Raw genomic sequence first — 14,910 nt, 5'->3', positions numbered from 1 at the left:
TCTATTTGTAGTTAGACTGACTTGGTTAAATCACAGCTTACTACCTAGTAGCTTTGTAGCCTTGAACAAGTTACCTGATCTGTGCCCCAGTTTCTTTATCTGTGAAATGAGGATGACGTTTGTAGCCCTTCATAGATACATTGTGAAGATTAAATGAGACCAGGATAAAGCCTTAACATAGCACCCCATTCATGTTAGTTGCTGTTGTTTTGTTATTAATAATTCATTGTTGCTTGTACTAAAAATTTTACTTGTGTATCTCATTCAATCCCTACTGCAATGGCTATTAGGTGGATATACTCATTTTACAGATGAGTAAACCGGTTTGGAGCAGTGGAGTGCTTCAGCAGTGTCCAGCACTTCACAGTGGTGGAGTGACATTTGGAGTTCTGCAGTGATGCATACTGGAGATGTGGAATCACATTTTGGTGTTTTCTTACCTTGTTTTCTCTCTCCTCATCTTCTCTCTATGTAAGCAATAAAACCAAGAAGAAAAGAAGGAATGAAAAGAAGATGATAGGGCAAGGATAGAAGAGTAGAGGGAACTAGCCTCTACTATTTCCAGATTGGCATCATGGCTAGGTATTAGTTAGGCAAAGATAGAAAGTCTTCCTCTAACAATAATTCATTTATATCTTCCTTTCTCTCCCTCTCAAGCTAAATTCTTAAAGAAAAATGGTATATCAGGGATTTAGGGACAATTGGAATGTTTCTTAAAGGATTCTGGGTAATTCTTGTACTCCCTAAGCAGCTGGTAGATATCTGAATAGGGGCATTTGAGCATTTCTGCCTTATTCAAAGCCTTCCCCACTCCATGCTCCCAAGAAAAAAAGAATTTCCCACTCACATTGGACAGAACAAATCTGTTGAAAATTTTGGTACTTTTTCTGTAAAACTCTTATACTTGGCTGCTGGGTGCAGAGGCACAGACATATAATCCCAGCGGCTGGGAGGTTGAGACAGGAGGATCATGAGTTCAAAGCCAGCACTAGCATAAGTGAGGTGCTAAGCAACTCAGTGAGACCCTGTCTCTAAATAAAATACAAAATAGGGCTGGGGATGTGGCTTAGTTGTGGAATGCCCCTGAGTTCAATCCCCAGTACCCCCCCAACAAAAAAAAAAAACTTTTACACTTGGGCTGGAATTGTGGCTCAGTGGCAGAGCACTTGCCTGGCATGTGTGAGGCACTGGGTTCGATTTTCAGCACCACAGATAAATAAATAAATAAATAAATGTCCATTGACAACATATACAGATGTACGGAATCGGAGATGAGTTCTGCTCCTGCTTTAAGCAGCATGCTGTATGGGAGAGAACAGTAGTGGAAAGGAGGTCTGGGTTCTGGTCTTTCCTCTGCTGCTTATTCCTCTGTGCTCCTATATAAGCCCTGAATGTCTTTGAGCCACTTCTGTAAAATAAGGATAATGCTTTTGGAATTATGAAGCCCATGGAAGCTAATCATAATGACAGCAACTGCATTTCCAGCCACTACTGCCAGTGTATGTGCCAGGCATTCTGCCAAGGATTTTAAGTGCATTATTTAATCCTTACAAGGTCCAGTGATCTATTGTACAAAGAAGAAAACTGCCCCCAGTCATATAACTAATAAATGGTGAAGCTATAACTCCAGATGTATGGGATCGTAGTGACCAAACTGGCCAAGAATCCCGGTCTTCAAACAGCCTTTCTGCAGACCACTATTTCTAGATAGCACTGAAGAGATAAGGAAAGGTAACTGGCTGCAATAAAGAAGGACTAACAAAATAAGAAAGAAATTTATCACCTTAATTGAGAGCTCAGAGAAAACTTGAGTCAAAGAAGCCAAATTTAAACCAAACTGTCTTCCTTGACCTCTAAACTTCAAGCCACTTGGCTTCTCCCTCATTACACTATTATTTGTGACCCAAGGAAATCCTTTTTCACTTACAGCAAAAGGTTTATTATTAAAAAATTTAACAGTCACTGATACGGTTCAGTTATTCAACACTCTATGCTGTGTCTTACTAAACTACAGCCTAGTAAATTTGCAATTACAATAATCTTTGGGTTGTTGTTTTTTAATAAATTCCTATTAATTGTAGCATTAACCCTGAGATATCATGTTTCCAGTTTGGACCTGAGCCAAGCTGGAAGAGCCATCATCTGGGGCAAGTGGCTGATGGGGAGAAAGGTGTACGGTGAACTGGTGGACTCAGGCCCATTGCTTAAATCTCAGGTTCTGCACCCCAAAGTCTAGAGCCTCAGGACACATGGGGCCCTTTGGTAGGAGTGGATGGCAAAGAAAAGCTGCCACCTTTTCTGCTACACCTTCTCCTCTACTCACATTTATGCTTTTGGCAGAGGGAGTTTATTTTTTGTCTCTGTAGCAGTGCTAGGGACTGAATCCAGGGCTTCACCCATGTTAAGCACATGTTCTACCACTGAGCTGCATTCCCAGCCCCTTGGGGGTTTTTTGTTGTTTTGGTTTTTTTAAAAGAGTAGAAACTCTTTTAAGTTTTTTATCACATCTTATATAATGTACTAATTTAATTTGATAAGTAAATTGTCAACAGCATTTAAAAATTGGTCATATAATTAGAAAGTCTATGAGCTTTGTTGATGAAATAATGATGAAGTAAGACTAGTCAAACAAGAAGAATCTTAAAGCCTAAGCGTTTTGTTTTGTTTTGTTTTGTTTTTGTTTTTTCCTTTTTTTTAAATCTGTTATTGGCCTTCTTAACTGCTAGCTTTCTCTTTTTAGGCAATAATAGATAAAATTCTTTTTTAAAAAATTTAACTTGTGGGCTGGGGATGTGGCTCAAGCAGTAGCGCGCTCGCCTGGCATGCGTGCGGCCTGGGTTCGATCCTCAGCACCACATACAAACAAGGATGTTGTGTCCGCCAAATACTAAAAAATAAATATTAAAATTCTCTCTCTCTCTACCTCTATCTCTCTCACTCTCTCTTTTAAAAAAAAATTTTAACTTGTGGGGCTAGGGTTGTGGCTCAGCAGTAGAGCACTCGCCTCATGCATGTGAGGCACTGGGTTCAATCCTCAGCACCACATATAAATAAAATAAAGGTATTGTGTCCACCTACAACTAAAGAAATATTTTTTTAAAAAAAAATTTAACTTGTACTAATGACTAATAAAGGGTCCTTCTCAAAAACCTCTTAAATATGAAAATCAGAATTGTTTCACTTAAAATATATGCATTGTTTTTACACAGAAATGCTTATAGCAATTTATTCTCTAATAGTAAAAGTTTAGAAACATTCTAAATCTACAGTGAGAGAAGACAAAAAAAACCTTGGATCCTAAGAAACCAGTGTCACTGAAAACCCTCTGGACTCTGGACTGTGTCATCACTTAATGATACAGGTCCAGAATAATGGCCCACAATCATCAAGTCATCAAGAAAATGCCCATTTTGTTTAGTTCTTTTAAAATGTAAGACTTTATTTTAAAAAATAGTTAAGTTTTTCTCTCACATAGCTGAAAATCGAAAGAAAAAAATAAAATGTGATAAAATTTTAGGTATTATGTAGACTTTTTTGTTTATCCAGAATACCTCATTTCCTCACCATTCATAAGAGAGAATGTTTTCTTGATAATTTTCCAATTTTTATCTGATACTGTTACCTGAGTTCTCATAAACATTCAAGGGAACAGAAGAACAATATCACAAAATTGGTATATAAGTCTCCACCTCTCAAGTTTTAGAATCCATCCACGAAGAGGGGTAGCATGGCAGCTTAGGGCTTGTGGGAAATCGAGAAGCCCTGTGTAATGGCGTTTGGCTTGTGTGCCATTTATTGGCACTTACTTAGAAAATATTAGTTGAGTTTGAATATAAAGTTCCCCGCTGGGACGCCGAGTCAGCATGGGCTCAAGGTCAGTTCCATTGTAGGTCTTCAGCTTTAAACAACCCACATGATCGCTACCTGCCTACCTTTCTCACAGGGCACATGTAAGGGTTCCAAGAGTAGCAGAGGACCTTCCACAGTGCTAGGAACATTAGCGATCTCATTCCCTTTCCTTTGTAGTTGGTGGTCCAGGTATCACACTTTATTACTTCTGTGGAATGCAGTGTTAAAGAAAGCTCTCTGGGAGGTGAAATCAGTGAAACTCTTTTCCTCTTGTGTCTTAGGCACTTCTAGGTGTGTCCAAGCTGGTTCCTGATGCTCTGCCTTTTTTCAGCCCACCAGGAGCCCAGCAGAGAAGCAGAGAGGATTCAAGGGGCTTGGGGGCAAGGGCAGGCAGAGGGAGCTATCAGGTTCTTCACTCTTCACAGCCTGGAGCACTTGAGGCCCTGGCCTCTAATCACGCCCCTGCACCCTCTGCTTGGATGTTGCAGGCTGGCCCAGCTGATGCTGCCAGCCTCCTGGGCTTGTCTGTACAGAGGAGACTCTCTGGGTGGTGCTGATGCTCTGTTTTGGTTTGATTACCTAGTCAACCAGCAAAATCGTTTAGAGAGGGACACTGTCAGCAAGTGGTAAAGCAAAAACAATAAAGCCGGCCACATGTGTAGCTTAACCAATTACTGTGAGTTTTGACAACATATTAACTGAAGACCTAGATTAAGCTGGATTTTGCTTAGTTTTTTTCCGTATTTCTTGGGAACTAAAAACGGTAATTTACTAATCTTCTTGCCCAGTTTAATAAGTACCCCAGTGACCACCCCTAATTATGAAATCTCTCCTGGCACCCCACACTTAGAGTGAAGCAAGAAGGTCTCACAGGCCTGTGGTTACAAACCTCATGGTCATCTTTTCTCAAGGCTGCTTGAGTGTCTGAGGCCACAGGATTAATCCAGCATGAGAACACCTGAGAGAAGGGGGAGCAGAGAGCTCATTCGGAGCTTGGGCTATAGACACAGGTAGAGGGACCCTAGATCCCTTCTTCTTTGTTAGTGCACTTACAGAAATTGTAATTTGAAAATGTATTACTTGAATAATTATGGATGTTATTCTCCTGCAAGACTGGAAGTTTCTTACAGTCAGAGCCTGCTGATGTGCATCCGTCTCCCTCCGCAAGGCCTAGTGCACATAGTAACTAGTTGTCAAATGTCTATGATTTCAAGTCCTGCCTCTGCTCCTGCCTAGTGCTGCCCTTTTACCAACCACTTAACTATTCTGTGTATATTTCCTCGTCTGAAGAATACATGTCAAGTGGTTCTTGTGATCATGCCTCTCTCTGCCTCTCAACCCAGTCTGTGGATTTAGTTATATTAAAGCCAATTTCATCCACATATAGTAATATCTAGAACTGTTATCAATATTCTGGCAGGGGCTTAACTAACATAGTATATAATACAACCATCATTTCCAGGGTCTGGATAGTCTATTGCCATTAACTGATTATTATTTATTATTTCAGACTCAAGTATAATAATGCCTACCCTGCTTTCTTGACAGGGTTTTTACAAGGACTAAGCAAAATGATGTATGTGAAATTACTTCAGAAACTATAAAGCTTTGTATAGCTCAACAGTGATTATTATTGCTGGCTCAAAGATATCTTCCTGAGAAGTAATTCAGGCTCAAACGAAGGCACTGAAGACTGAGGACTGTAAAACATGTGTGTGGCTAGCCTTGTAAAGGAGAAGTCATCTCCCAAGTTAATTTTTCATTAAAAAGAAAGAAAGAAAAAGTCCCCTTGATGTTCTCTGCCAGTTCTTTAATGCAGAGTGGTTAGCATTTGGGTATTGGAAAGGCTGTTAATTGTCAAGTCTCGAGTCCCAGGTTTTAGTCTACTCTGTCAACTGCCTTCCTGAGTTATCAAGGGCAAGTCCTTTATCTTCTCTGCCAGATGAGGATGACTGTTCCATGAAGATAAACTAAGGATTGAATATTAAAAACAAGATATTCAGTGCCCTTCAGACATCTGTGGCATCAACTGCATCCTTCATGTGTTTTCTTTCCAGATCCAGTCAGCCAGCTCCTTCGACTGCGTCCTGGGTGTTCTAGCCCCATTCCTTCCTGGGCACTCTTCTCTTAAATATAGTAAATGTGTCTGTATCCTTGAAGTTTCCCAAGGCTGGATCCAGCATTCTTCATGCTGTTTCTTGCATTGGGACAATATAAGTACTGTCTTAAGATTGATTATTATCTAGTTTTATTATCTCAAACCTAAAATATGCCGTTTTCTGTCCCTGGACCCAGAAGGCTTAAGCTGAGTGCTGAAGTAGAAAGTAACTTCTCATTTTTGTTTGTCTTCTAGTGACAGACATCACACCTCCAGCGCAATCCCTGTTCCAAAGAGACAAAGCTCCATATTTGGGGGTGCAGATGTAGGCTTCTCAGGGGGGATCCCTTCACCAGACAAAGGACATCGAAAACGGGCCAACTCAGAGAATGAGAGACTCCAGTACAAAACCCCTCCTCCCAGTTACAACTCAGCGTTAGCACAGCCTGTGACCACCATCCCTTCTGTGGGAGAGTCTGAGAGAAAGGCAGCATCTCTGTCATCCTCCTTGGACACCTCCTTGGACTTCTCCAAAGAAAACCAGAAAAAAGGAATAGATTTTCATGACAGCTTAAATGAAGACCATGTGAGTGTGACCACTAACCAGGATCGAGGAAAAGCCACCTCTGGGCGTCCTACCACAGTAAATGGCACCCTGCTGCCCGGCGAGGCTGGCTCTGCCGGCGTCCAGCTTCCAGGTGAGTTCCACCCGGCCTCAGGAGCTGAGCTCTGCTGTACCGTGGAGCAGGCAGAAGAAATCATTGGGCTGGAAGCCACAGGTTTCACCTCAGGCGATCAGCTGGAAGCGTTTAACTGCATCCCAGTGGACAGTGCTGTGGCAGTAGAGTGTGACGAACAGGTCCTAGGAGAGTTCGAGGAGTTCTCCCGCAGGATCTATGCTCTCAATGAAAACGTATCCAGCTTCCGCCGGCCTCGCAGGAGTTCTGATAAGTGAAGTGAGCAGACAGACACCAGGACCAGGGCAGCATCCCTGCCCCAAATGGGAAAAGCTGCACTTACCCTTTTTAATAATTATGACACAAAGCAAATATTAATGGAGGATATTCCTCAGAGAAACAAACTTTGGGACTAGAGGAGGGACTCAGGATCATTGTATATCAATGGGCCAGGCGAAATTAGATTTTGCTTTCAGGATTTGCTTTTTAGCCCTGATGATTGTTTTAAGGCAAAAGTCACCCTCTAGTTGAACGAGCTTATAGCTCGAGTCACCTTATAGGCATTTGTCTGCTTTTCATTTACACATCTATGTAATCCTCAGAGGGAAGATGATAATATATAAGTAATATAATGAACTCACCTTTAGTTTCTCATGAGCATTTGCCCTCACCATAGTTTATAAAACTTTGGGGAAATGGAATATTCAGAAACAGCTTTCTACCATTTCTGAAGGATCTGTGGCCATCTTGTAGGTTGGTGAATAAGAAGTAGAGTGGTCTCCTTATTCCCAGGCCCCTTTGCCCGTGTCCTGCCCCCAGACACCACACTCAATCTGTAGACTCCCCCACTGCCTCATCTTCACCATGGATGGGCCGTGTAGCCTGGGAACAGGTCAGGTTCACTGGTCTAAAACCCAGTAGTCTTGAGGTTCCATTTCTTCTAATCAGTCATGACCTTTCATCTCCTTTGCCACACCTTTGATTAACTTTCAAATTAGATGAGAAACTTCCTCTGAGGAACTCCCAGGGGAACCTGAAGGACCCCAAGATTACTGCAGTCAGATGGCATCCAGTTTTCTTTGACATGGGGGGAGGGGGCAAAGTTTTTATATGGGCAAGAACTAGGCGTGCATTCTGGCAGTACACCAGACAAAAATCCCTATATGTAAATCCCTTGTTAATTTATTAAATTCCAGTCAGAAGAAAGGCTTTGTAAATGACAAAATATATGTAGAGGGTCAGGCTGTCCAATATACAAACTGCAAAGCAGTTGAGATAGTTGGATTAAGTGATTAGAGAGCCATAGAGAATATTATTATTGGTATGTGTGCAATTTCATAAATATTAAATTATGTTTTGCAGTCCAATTGTCATTCCTGCATTCAAATTTCATTTGCTGTTGCTTTATACATTATGTACCCAAGGACATTGCCTCAGGGTTGCAAGCTCTTTAAGGAAAATTTATCCATATATCCATGTATTGTATAGAAAAATAAAAATTGAACTTACTTCACTCGACCTGATTTTTTTCCCCAGTTCTGAAATTCCTTTTAAATGTACGTCTCCTTATATTACATCATGACAAGACTAGCCTGAACAAGAGCCATAGCTGTCTCTAAGCTGACACTGTTGACTTCATTTGAGTTTACATTTTGTGTGTAGCAACACAACATACTTCACAGGTATACTTTCCAATAGCTTCATTTGTCCTACATAGCAGCTTAACTCATAGGTCTCATTATTTTCACATTATGTCCAAGCATTCCTGGGCCTAGTTTTAATTCACAGCTACATTATTAAATGGACTACTTCATGTTGTTATTTTCCATGTAGAGAACTCACAGAATTAATTGTATAGCAGACAGATCCAGCTCTCATGCGATTTGATAAAGCTTGAATTTTATTAAGAAAGCCCATCTTGGGCCCAGGGTTGTGGCTCAGTGGTAGAGCACTTGCCTAGCATGCGTGAGGCACTAGGTTTAATCCCCGACACCACATAGAAATGAACAAATAAAATAAAAAGTATTGTGTCCATCTACAACTAAAAAAATATTTAAAAAAAGAAAGAAAGAAAGAAAGCCCATCTTATCCCACATCAAGAGTGGGGCTACTTTAGAACTTGAGCAAAGGCCATCTGAGCAGGAACTTCTTTGCAGTGTGCTGTCATTCATGTTAAGAGTCAAAGAGGGTAGAGAGAGGCACCATCTTAGATAAGTGCATCATGCAATGGGGTTCTCCCATGAAGTAACATCTGCTAAGGGAAAAGCTGTTTGGAGATCAGTTTTAGTATTGAAGAGAGGAAGGTGAATCATGTCTGATTTATGGTTTCTCCAGACGTGGGGCTGCTAACCTCACTAGGTGAGTTCAGTTATAGCCCCTGTGGTACCACACAGCTCGCCTCTGGCACCATCAAGCAGTAGGGCCACATACAGAGCCTCAGGACTACAGGGTTCATCTCAGATTCCACACAAACAGATAGAGCCTGGAGCTCTTCACTTTGTAGACAAGGTAGCGTGGAGCCCTGCCCTTGACTGTAATTGGATTGCACAGAACTGATCAGTAGTTGCCTATACTTTCACATGATCCATGCTGTCTACCGATGTATGCATCAAAACATCACTTAGGTTTGGATGTATTTAGTTTGGGCTTGGGGTTTTCATTTGAGATTGTTTGATGCCTGCACTTTCTGCCGTGACCTGGGTAGAATCTACAGAATTACATGTCTCCAAGAATAATGGTTTGATATTTTCCCAAACTTAAGAATTCATTTTACCTCTGTTTAAAGTGGCTAAGGCCAAAAGACAAGATGATCTATCTCCTATTCATCTTTTTAATTACTCTTGTAAATCATTCAAAAAAGTAGAATTTGCTTGGAAGAGATAAGTTGAAATGGAAACTCATTATTACTTATTTCTGAACTGCTAAGAACCCCTTTGGTTTTCATATAGCTAAGATACTTTTAACAGCCAGCAAATGTTATCAAATGAATATTTGATTATGTTTTCTCTCTCCACTTCCCCTTAACCACTTTAGAAATTCCACAGATTTTTTTTCCCTCAGAATATTAGTTTTGGAAGATTGTATACCCAGCTATATTTTTTTAGCAGTTCTAATGGTGCCCATTTATCCTGACCTAACTGGTTATTTAAATAATTTTTTAAACCACCACCAATAATAAATGGCATGTGAAACTAATCTGTTGGTAATTGGAAAAAAACTGAGCGTCTGTATTTATAAAATAAAATTGATTAGTATTTATTTTGAGAGTTAAAAGTATATGTTATTTTCCTGCTATGTTTGAGTCCTGTCTTCATTGTTTTGAATTTCATATTGAAACTGGGTTAACTATTAAAATCTTGTTCTTTACACAGTCAGCCAACCATTTAGCATTTATTGAGTGCACCATGTGTGTGCGCGCACATACACACATACAGGGGACTGAGCTAAACAAAATTAATACAAATTAAGAAGCCTTGACCTCGGCCACATTCTCTTGTGGGGGGCACAGGTATATTAGCAATTACTTATAACTCCATATGATAAATTCTGTCATGGAGCTGTAGAACCTGGCTATGGAATGCAGAGAAAACTTAATTCTGGCTCAAAGAAAAGGGAAGATTCGTGGAAGTTATTTGGGTGAAAGATGTATAAAAGCGTACATTATAGAGGGGGGAGACAGAATGGGCAAAGTTCCCAGAGGCAGGGCAGGGCCACGTGTGTGTATTTGGCAAACAGTAAGAGTTTGCTGCGTGAATTCAGTGGGCTACTATTAAGAAGTTTTGTGAGGTTTTCAAAGCAGAAGAGTAACTCAGATCTGAATTATGACTAGCAGCCCAGCCAAGGCTGGATTCCAGTGATCCTTGTTTGAGTCTGATTAATCTTTTTTTCTTTTTTATTTACTAAATAGATCTGTGTCTGGAAAAAAGTTCATCCCTGTGTCCCTCATGTTCTCGGGATACGCATAGAGTAGAGTTTGCTGGGTGGTACAGTGCAGTCAGTACCTGCTCTGTAGAAGCTGGATTCTGAATGCCCAGTGGCAATGGGCATGTCTCTGCAGCTCTGCAACTTTGAAGCTGTGACTCTCATGGAGTTATTGAGCATTTTAAGAACCCCCATTTCTTAATTTCTAAAACCTTGAGAACAACCCTGCCCTTTTCTGATTACATTAGTTTGGGGCCTGCACCATCATAGAGGCCCCTTCAGTACTGGCTTCCTTTTGTCATGTAGAGGCCACTTTACAGAGATAGTAAGGGTGCCTGAGGCTTCCTGATGGAGCTCAGGCATAGCCACTTAATCTCTCTGAATCTGGATCCTAATTTGTAAAGTAGGGCTAATACCCCAATCCTGTGAGGTGGTGAGAAGGAGCAACATTTTAATGACAGCATTTAAAGATTTTTACAAAGCACTGTGCACATTGGGAGGAGTTAGTCATTCAACAAGGATTCCTTGTGTGGGCTGCATTGGGCTTTGGTCAGGTCACTGAGGCACACACGGAGAATAGGTACCAGGGCTGACACTACTTTTCTGCAAAAGCTCTCAACAAATTGAAGTGTTTTGAGCTGTTTGATGGAGAGTGCTGTGGACATAGTGCCGAGATGCAGCCTATGCGCCTAATTAGCTTCATCCTCCTGTCTGCCGCCTAGCAGATGAGCTTGTGTGGGCCTACCTCATCAGTAAGTCTTTCTCACAGCTGTTGACTACTTCATTGCTGAATTGGTGCCCAGAGCTCTTGATTTTTTTTTGAAGTTGATAGCTTTCTTGTTCTTTTTTTCCTCTTAGCATATCTAATTACTGTTTTGTAAGCAGACAGCTCAGCCTTGTGGATTTTAAATGAATAAAAAAATTTATGCCTATAAAATAATTCCACACTTTTCTAGAAGCCAGCAATTCAGATAAAGAATGATCACGCATCTAAAGAAAAATGAAAAAGCCAGTTGATGAAATAGCTGCAATTGAGCTCAGGCACAGGAACATAAGGGGACAGTGGCAGGCTGACAGCCTTTGGTCTGCTGTGTGCACACCATTCTAATGAGCTCTCAGTCCTTGTTCAACTTGAGCAGCAAATTAGAAAAGCATGGAGGATTAGGGTGGGCAGAAATAGTGGATAACCTGACTGAGAAACTGCTAGGAGGCCTCAGGAAGGAAGCAGGTGTGGTGGAGGGAGATGCCCACAGGCCAGGAGGACAAGTCAGACCCCAGTCCCAGTCTGTTGCTCACTGGCTTTGTGACAGATAAGCCATTTATCTTCTCTGAGCCCATTGTCCCTCTGCAAAGTGACATCAGCCCTCGCTTAGGTTTTCCTTTGAGCCTGGACAGAGGTTCCTCTAGCCCTACAAGCAAATTTGTATTCATTCTTCAAAACCTGTCTCCGATTGCCTTGGAGTCCAGAACTTGGCAGGACAGGAGAGGGCTCTAACTTGTTGCTCTGCCTGTTTGTGAGGAATTGAGAGCTAAACCATTTGTTGGCAGGCTGCTTTTGACCAGAGGGTGTTGCAGAACCACTACCACCCTGCCATCTGCTCAAAATCCTAGACACAAGGACTTGTAAAATATGTAGCAAAAAGTAATAAAAGTAAACTTTTTTAAAAAGTCAGCTTGGCTGAGGTGGCTCAGTGGTGGAGATCCCAGCAACCCACCCCGCCTCACCAAATAAAATCCTAGCTTGCATGTGACTTCCTAAAGATAGACCCTAGTCAGCAGACAAAAAGGTACATTAGATTTAGTTTGAAAGGAAAATACATAAAATAGTTTAAGACAGTGTATGATTCCAAATGATTAAAAGATGTTTTGATGCTTTCGGGGGTAGACTTGTTCTTTCAAAAATTTACTTGAAAAAACTTTTTAAAAATTTATTTATAGCACCTTGGGAGGGTGAGAAAGGAGGATCGAAAGTTCAAAGCCAGCCTCAACAACTTAGCAAGGCCCTAAGCAATTTAGTGAGACCCTGTCTCAAAATAAAATATGTGGCTCATGGTTAAGTGCCCTGGGTTCAATCCCTGCTAATACCAAAAAATAAAAACAAGATACATAAATTGGGCGCGGAGAGAAGGAGAGGAGACCTTATTCCTCAAAGAATTTCCACAAATTAATTTTCACAAATTACTTGATCTTTGGGTCAGGGGCTCAGCCACACCTATTACAATGTGAGGTCCTCCCAGTCTACCTCATATGCAAGTGATATGTGACCCTTGGATCATGCAAGTTTGTCTCCAGAACTTGTAAGCTTCCAGGCCAGGCCCTTTGCTCCCACAAACCTGCCAGGCAACCTCTCTGCTCTTCTGCCTAAGCTTTCCCTTTAGTGGCACAAGGTGGGTGTATGTGTGTGTGTCAGGGTGTAGGGGAGTGTGGATGAGACAGAGCTTAGACCCCAAGTTGTGTAATTCACACTCATGTGTCTCTTGGTCTCCTGGAAGATCTGTGGAGGCCCAGTGTGCTCAGGGTCAGCATCAAAACTCATTCATGAAGAGGCAGAACTTTTGCAGAATCAAATAAGACTGTAGAACTGACTGTAAACAATAGAAAACGGTCTGCATTTGGGGGAAAATCACACAGATTTGCAGTAAATGTCCCAATTGACAAAGAGCACCCACAGGTGGGGCAGTTGGTACAGGAGCTGAGGCCCTGCCGCCTCTCCTTTTTTTTTTTTTTTTTTTAAAGAGAGAGAGAGAGAGAGAGAGAGAGAGAATTTTTAAATATTTATTTCTTTTTTAGTTCTCGGCAGTCACAACATCTTTGTTTGTATGTGCTGCTGAGGATCGAACCTGGGCCGCACGCATGCCAGGCGAGCGCACTACCGCTTGAGCCACATCCCCAGCCCCGCCTCTCCTGTCTTACAGACATCTGCACCACAGTGCCTGCTTTCTAGAGCCTTCAAAGGATGAGGGCAAGGTGTTACTATCACCACTTGACCCAGAAGTTCCCCAGGGAAGTGACCTGCCCAAGTTCACACAGATCCTAGGCCCTGACCTCTCCCCCAGGGTTTTCTTCTGCACCCCAAATCCCATTGAGGCCCCACAGATTATTTCCTCTGACCTGTCCAAACAGCCTAGTGGCTGCTGACAACTCATCCTGCTTAGCAGCACCTCACTAAGAGGGAGGAGCAGATCTTGGAGGACGTATCTGTGCACAGAATGAGGAAATCAGCACCTCATAAGTTTGATCATGGAGCGAAGTACAACTTAAGGGGAAGGTAGATATTGTAATTATCAGAAATGACATTTACAGAATCCATGAGGTCTGCCGGGTAAATTGCGACTCATAGGCACACAAGATGTGGGGGGCAAACGACTAGGAGAGGCTTCTTTGAAAGACTCACCTTAGACAGGTAGGTCAAGGGGATGAACAGGGCAGGTCTGCCAGGGTGAGAAGCAAGAGCAAAGGCATTCCAGGGACCTGCATATACTCATTCATGGGACAGCTAGTCACTGTGTATTGCATGCAGAGCCAGACCCAGGCTCCAGGGTGACAAACGCACTAAGTGGACAGCCCTGCCCTTCAGGGAGCTGCCAGGTGTGTGACCAAGACAGGAATGTTCAGAGGGCAAAGAGCTGGTTGAGGTGAGGGCAGAGGAGGGGACTGAGTCTGCAACTGGAGGAGGGCAGAGGCTACTGGGGGCCTGTGCGCAGGATTAGCAGAAGAGAGGCCAGAGCAGAGGAGCTTCCACCAGGCTGAGCACAGGAAGGTGGGAAGAGAAACCAGGGAAACAATGGAGACTGTGAGGGGTCTCTCCCAGGGGAGAAGATGAGGCCCACAGCATGTGAGGACATACGCAGCCTCTAGGCTGTTGGTGAGCATGAGAGCCAGGATTGGGGGAAGTGGAGACAACTCTTGGGAGCAGTTTAGCTGTAAAGAGGTGGAGAAAAGTAGGGTGGGAGGTGGAGGGGAATGTGAGACAGAGAGAAAATGTCCTGTCAGTGCTAGTGGGAAGGAGCCGGCAGCAGGGAGAAGACGGGAGGATGAAAGAAGGGAGGCACTGGAGAGAGGGCACAGGAGAAGGCAGAGCTGAGTGTGGTGAGGACAGCAAGCAGAGAGGGAAGGACGGCGGGGTCCACTGGAGCCCCTCTGTGCCCTGTGTAGGGTGCCGGGCTGGGGACTTCCCGCCCAAGGACCCAAGGCCTGGCACTGGGCCTGATGGGAGTGCCTGTCACAGGACAGGCCAGAGTAGAAGAAGCCCCTGAGGGTGACTGAGAGCTTTGGGGGCCTGTTGGAGGAGACACCTGAGGTTTAGAGGAGCTGCCTGTGGATACTCTGTGCGAGGGAAGCCACCTGGATTATGACCGCCTCCCC

General features: G+C 42.8%; 1 protein-coding gene across 1 annotated transcript in view; it reads left to right on the top strand.

Moving 5' to 3' along the window:
• Window positions 1-8,133, top strand: part of Uvrag (UV radiation resistance associated) — a 170,129-nt gene extending 161,996 nt beyond the window's left edge. Inside the window, exon 9 of the mRNA XM_048788040.1 lies at window positions 6,203-8,133. Coding sequence (XP_048643997.1) covers window positions 6,203-6,902 — 700 coding nt within the window. The 3' untranslated portion in view covers window positions 6,903-8,133. The remainder of the gene's footprint in view (window positions 1-6,202) is intronic.
• The last annotated feature ends 6,777 nt before the right edge of the window (window positions 8,134-14,910 follow it).

The sequence above is a fragment of the Marmota marmota genome, unplaced genomic scaffold, assembly GCF_001458135.2.
Source record: "Marmota marmota marmota unplaced genomic scaffold, marMar, whole genome shotgun sequence".
In the NCBI taxonomy this organism is placed as follows: domain Eukaryota; kingdom Metazoa; phylum Chordata; class Mammalia; order Rodentia; family Sciuridae; genus Marmota; species Marmota marmota.
Note: the sequence above shows the minus strand (reverse complement) of the source record. Positions and strands in the feature narration are given on the sequence as shown.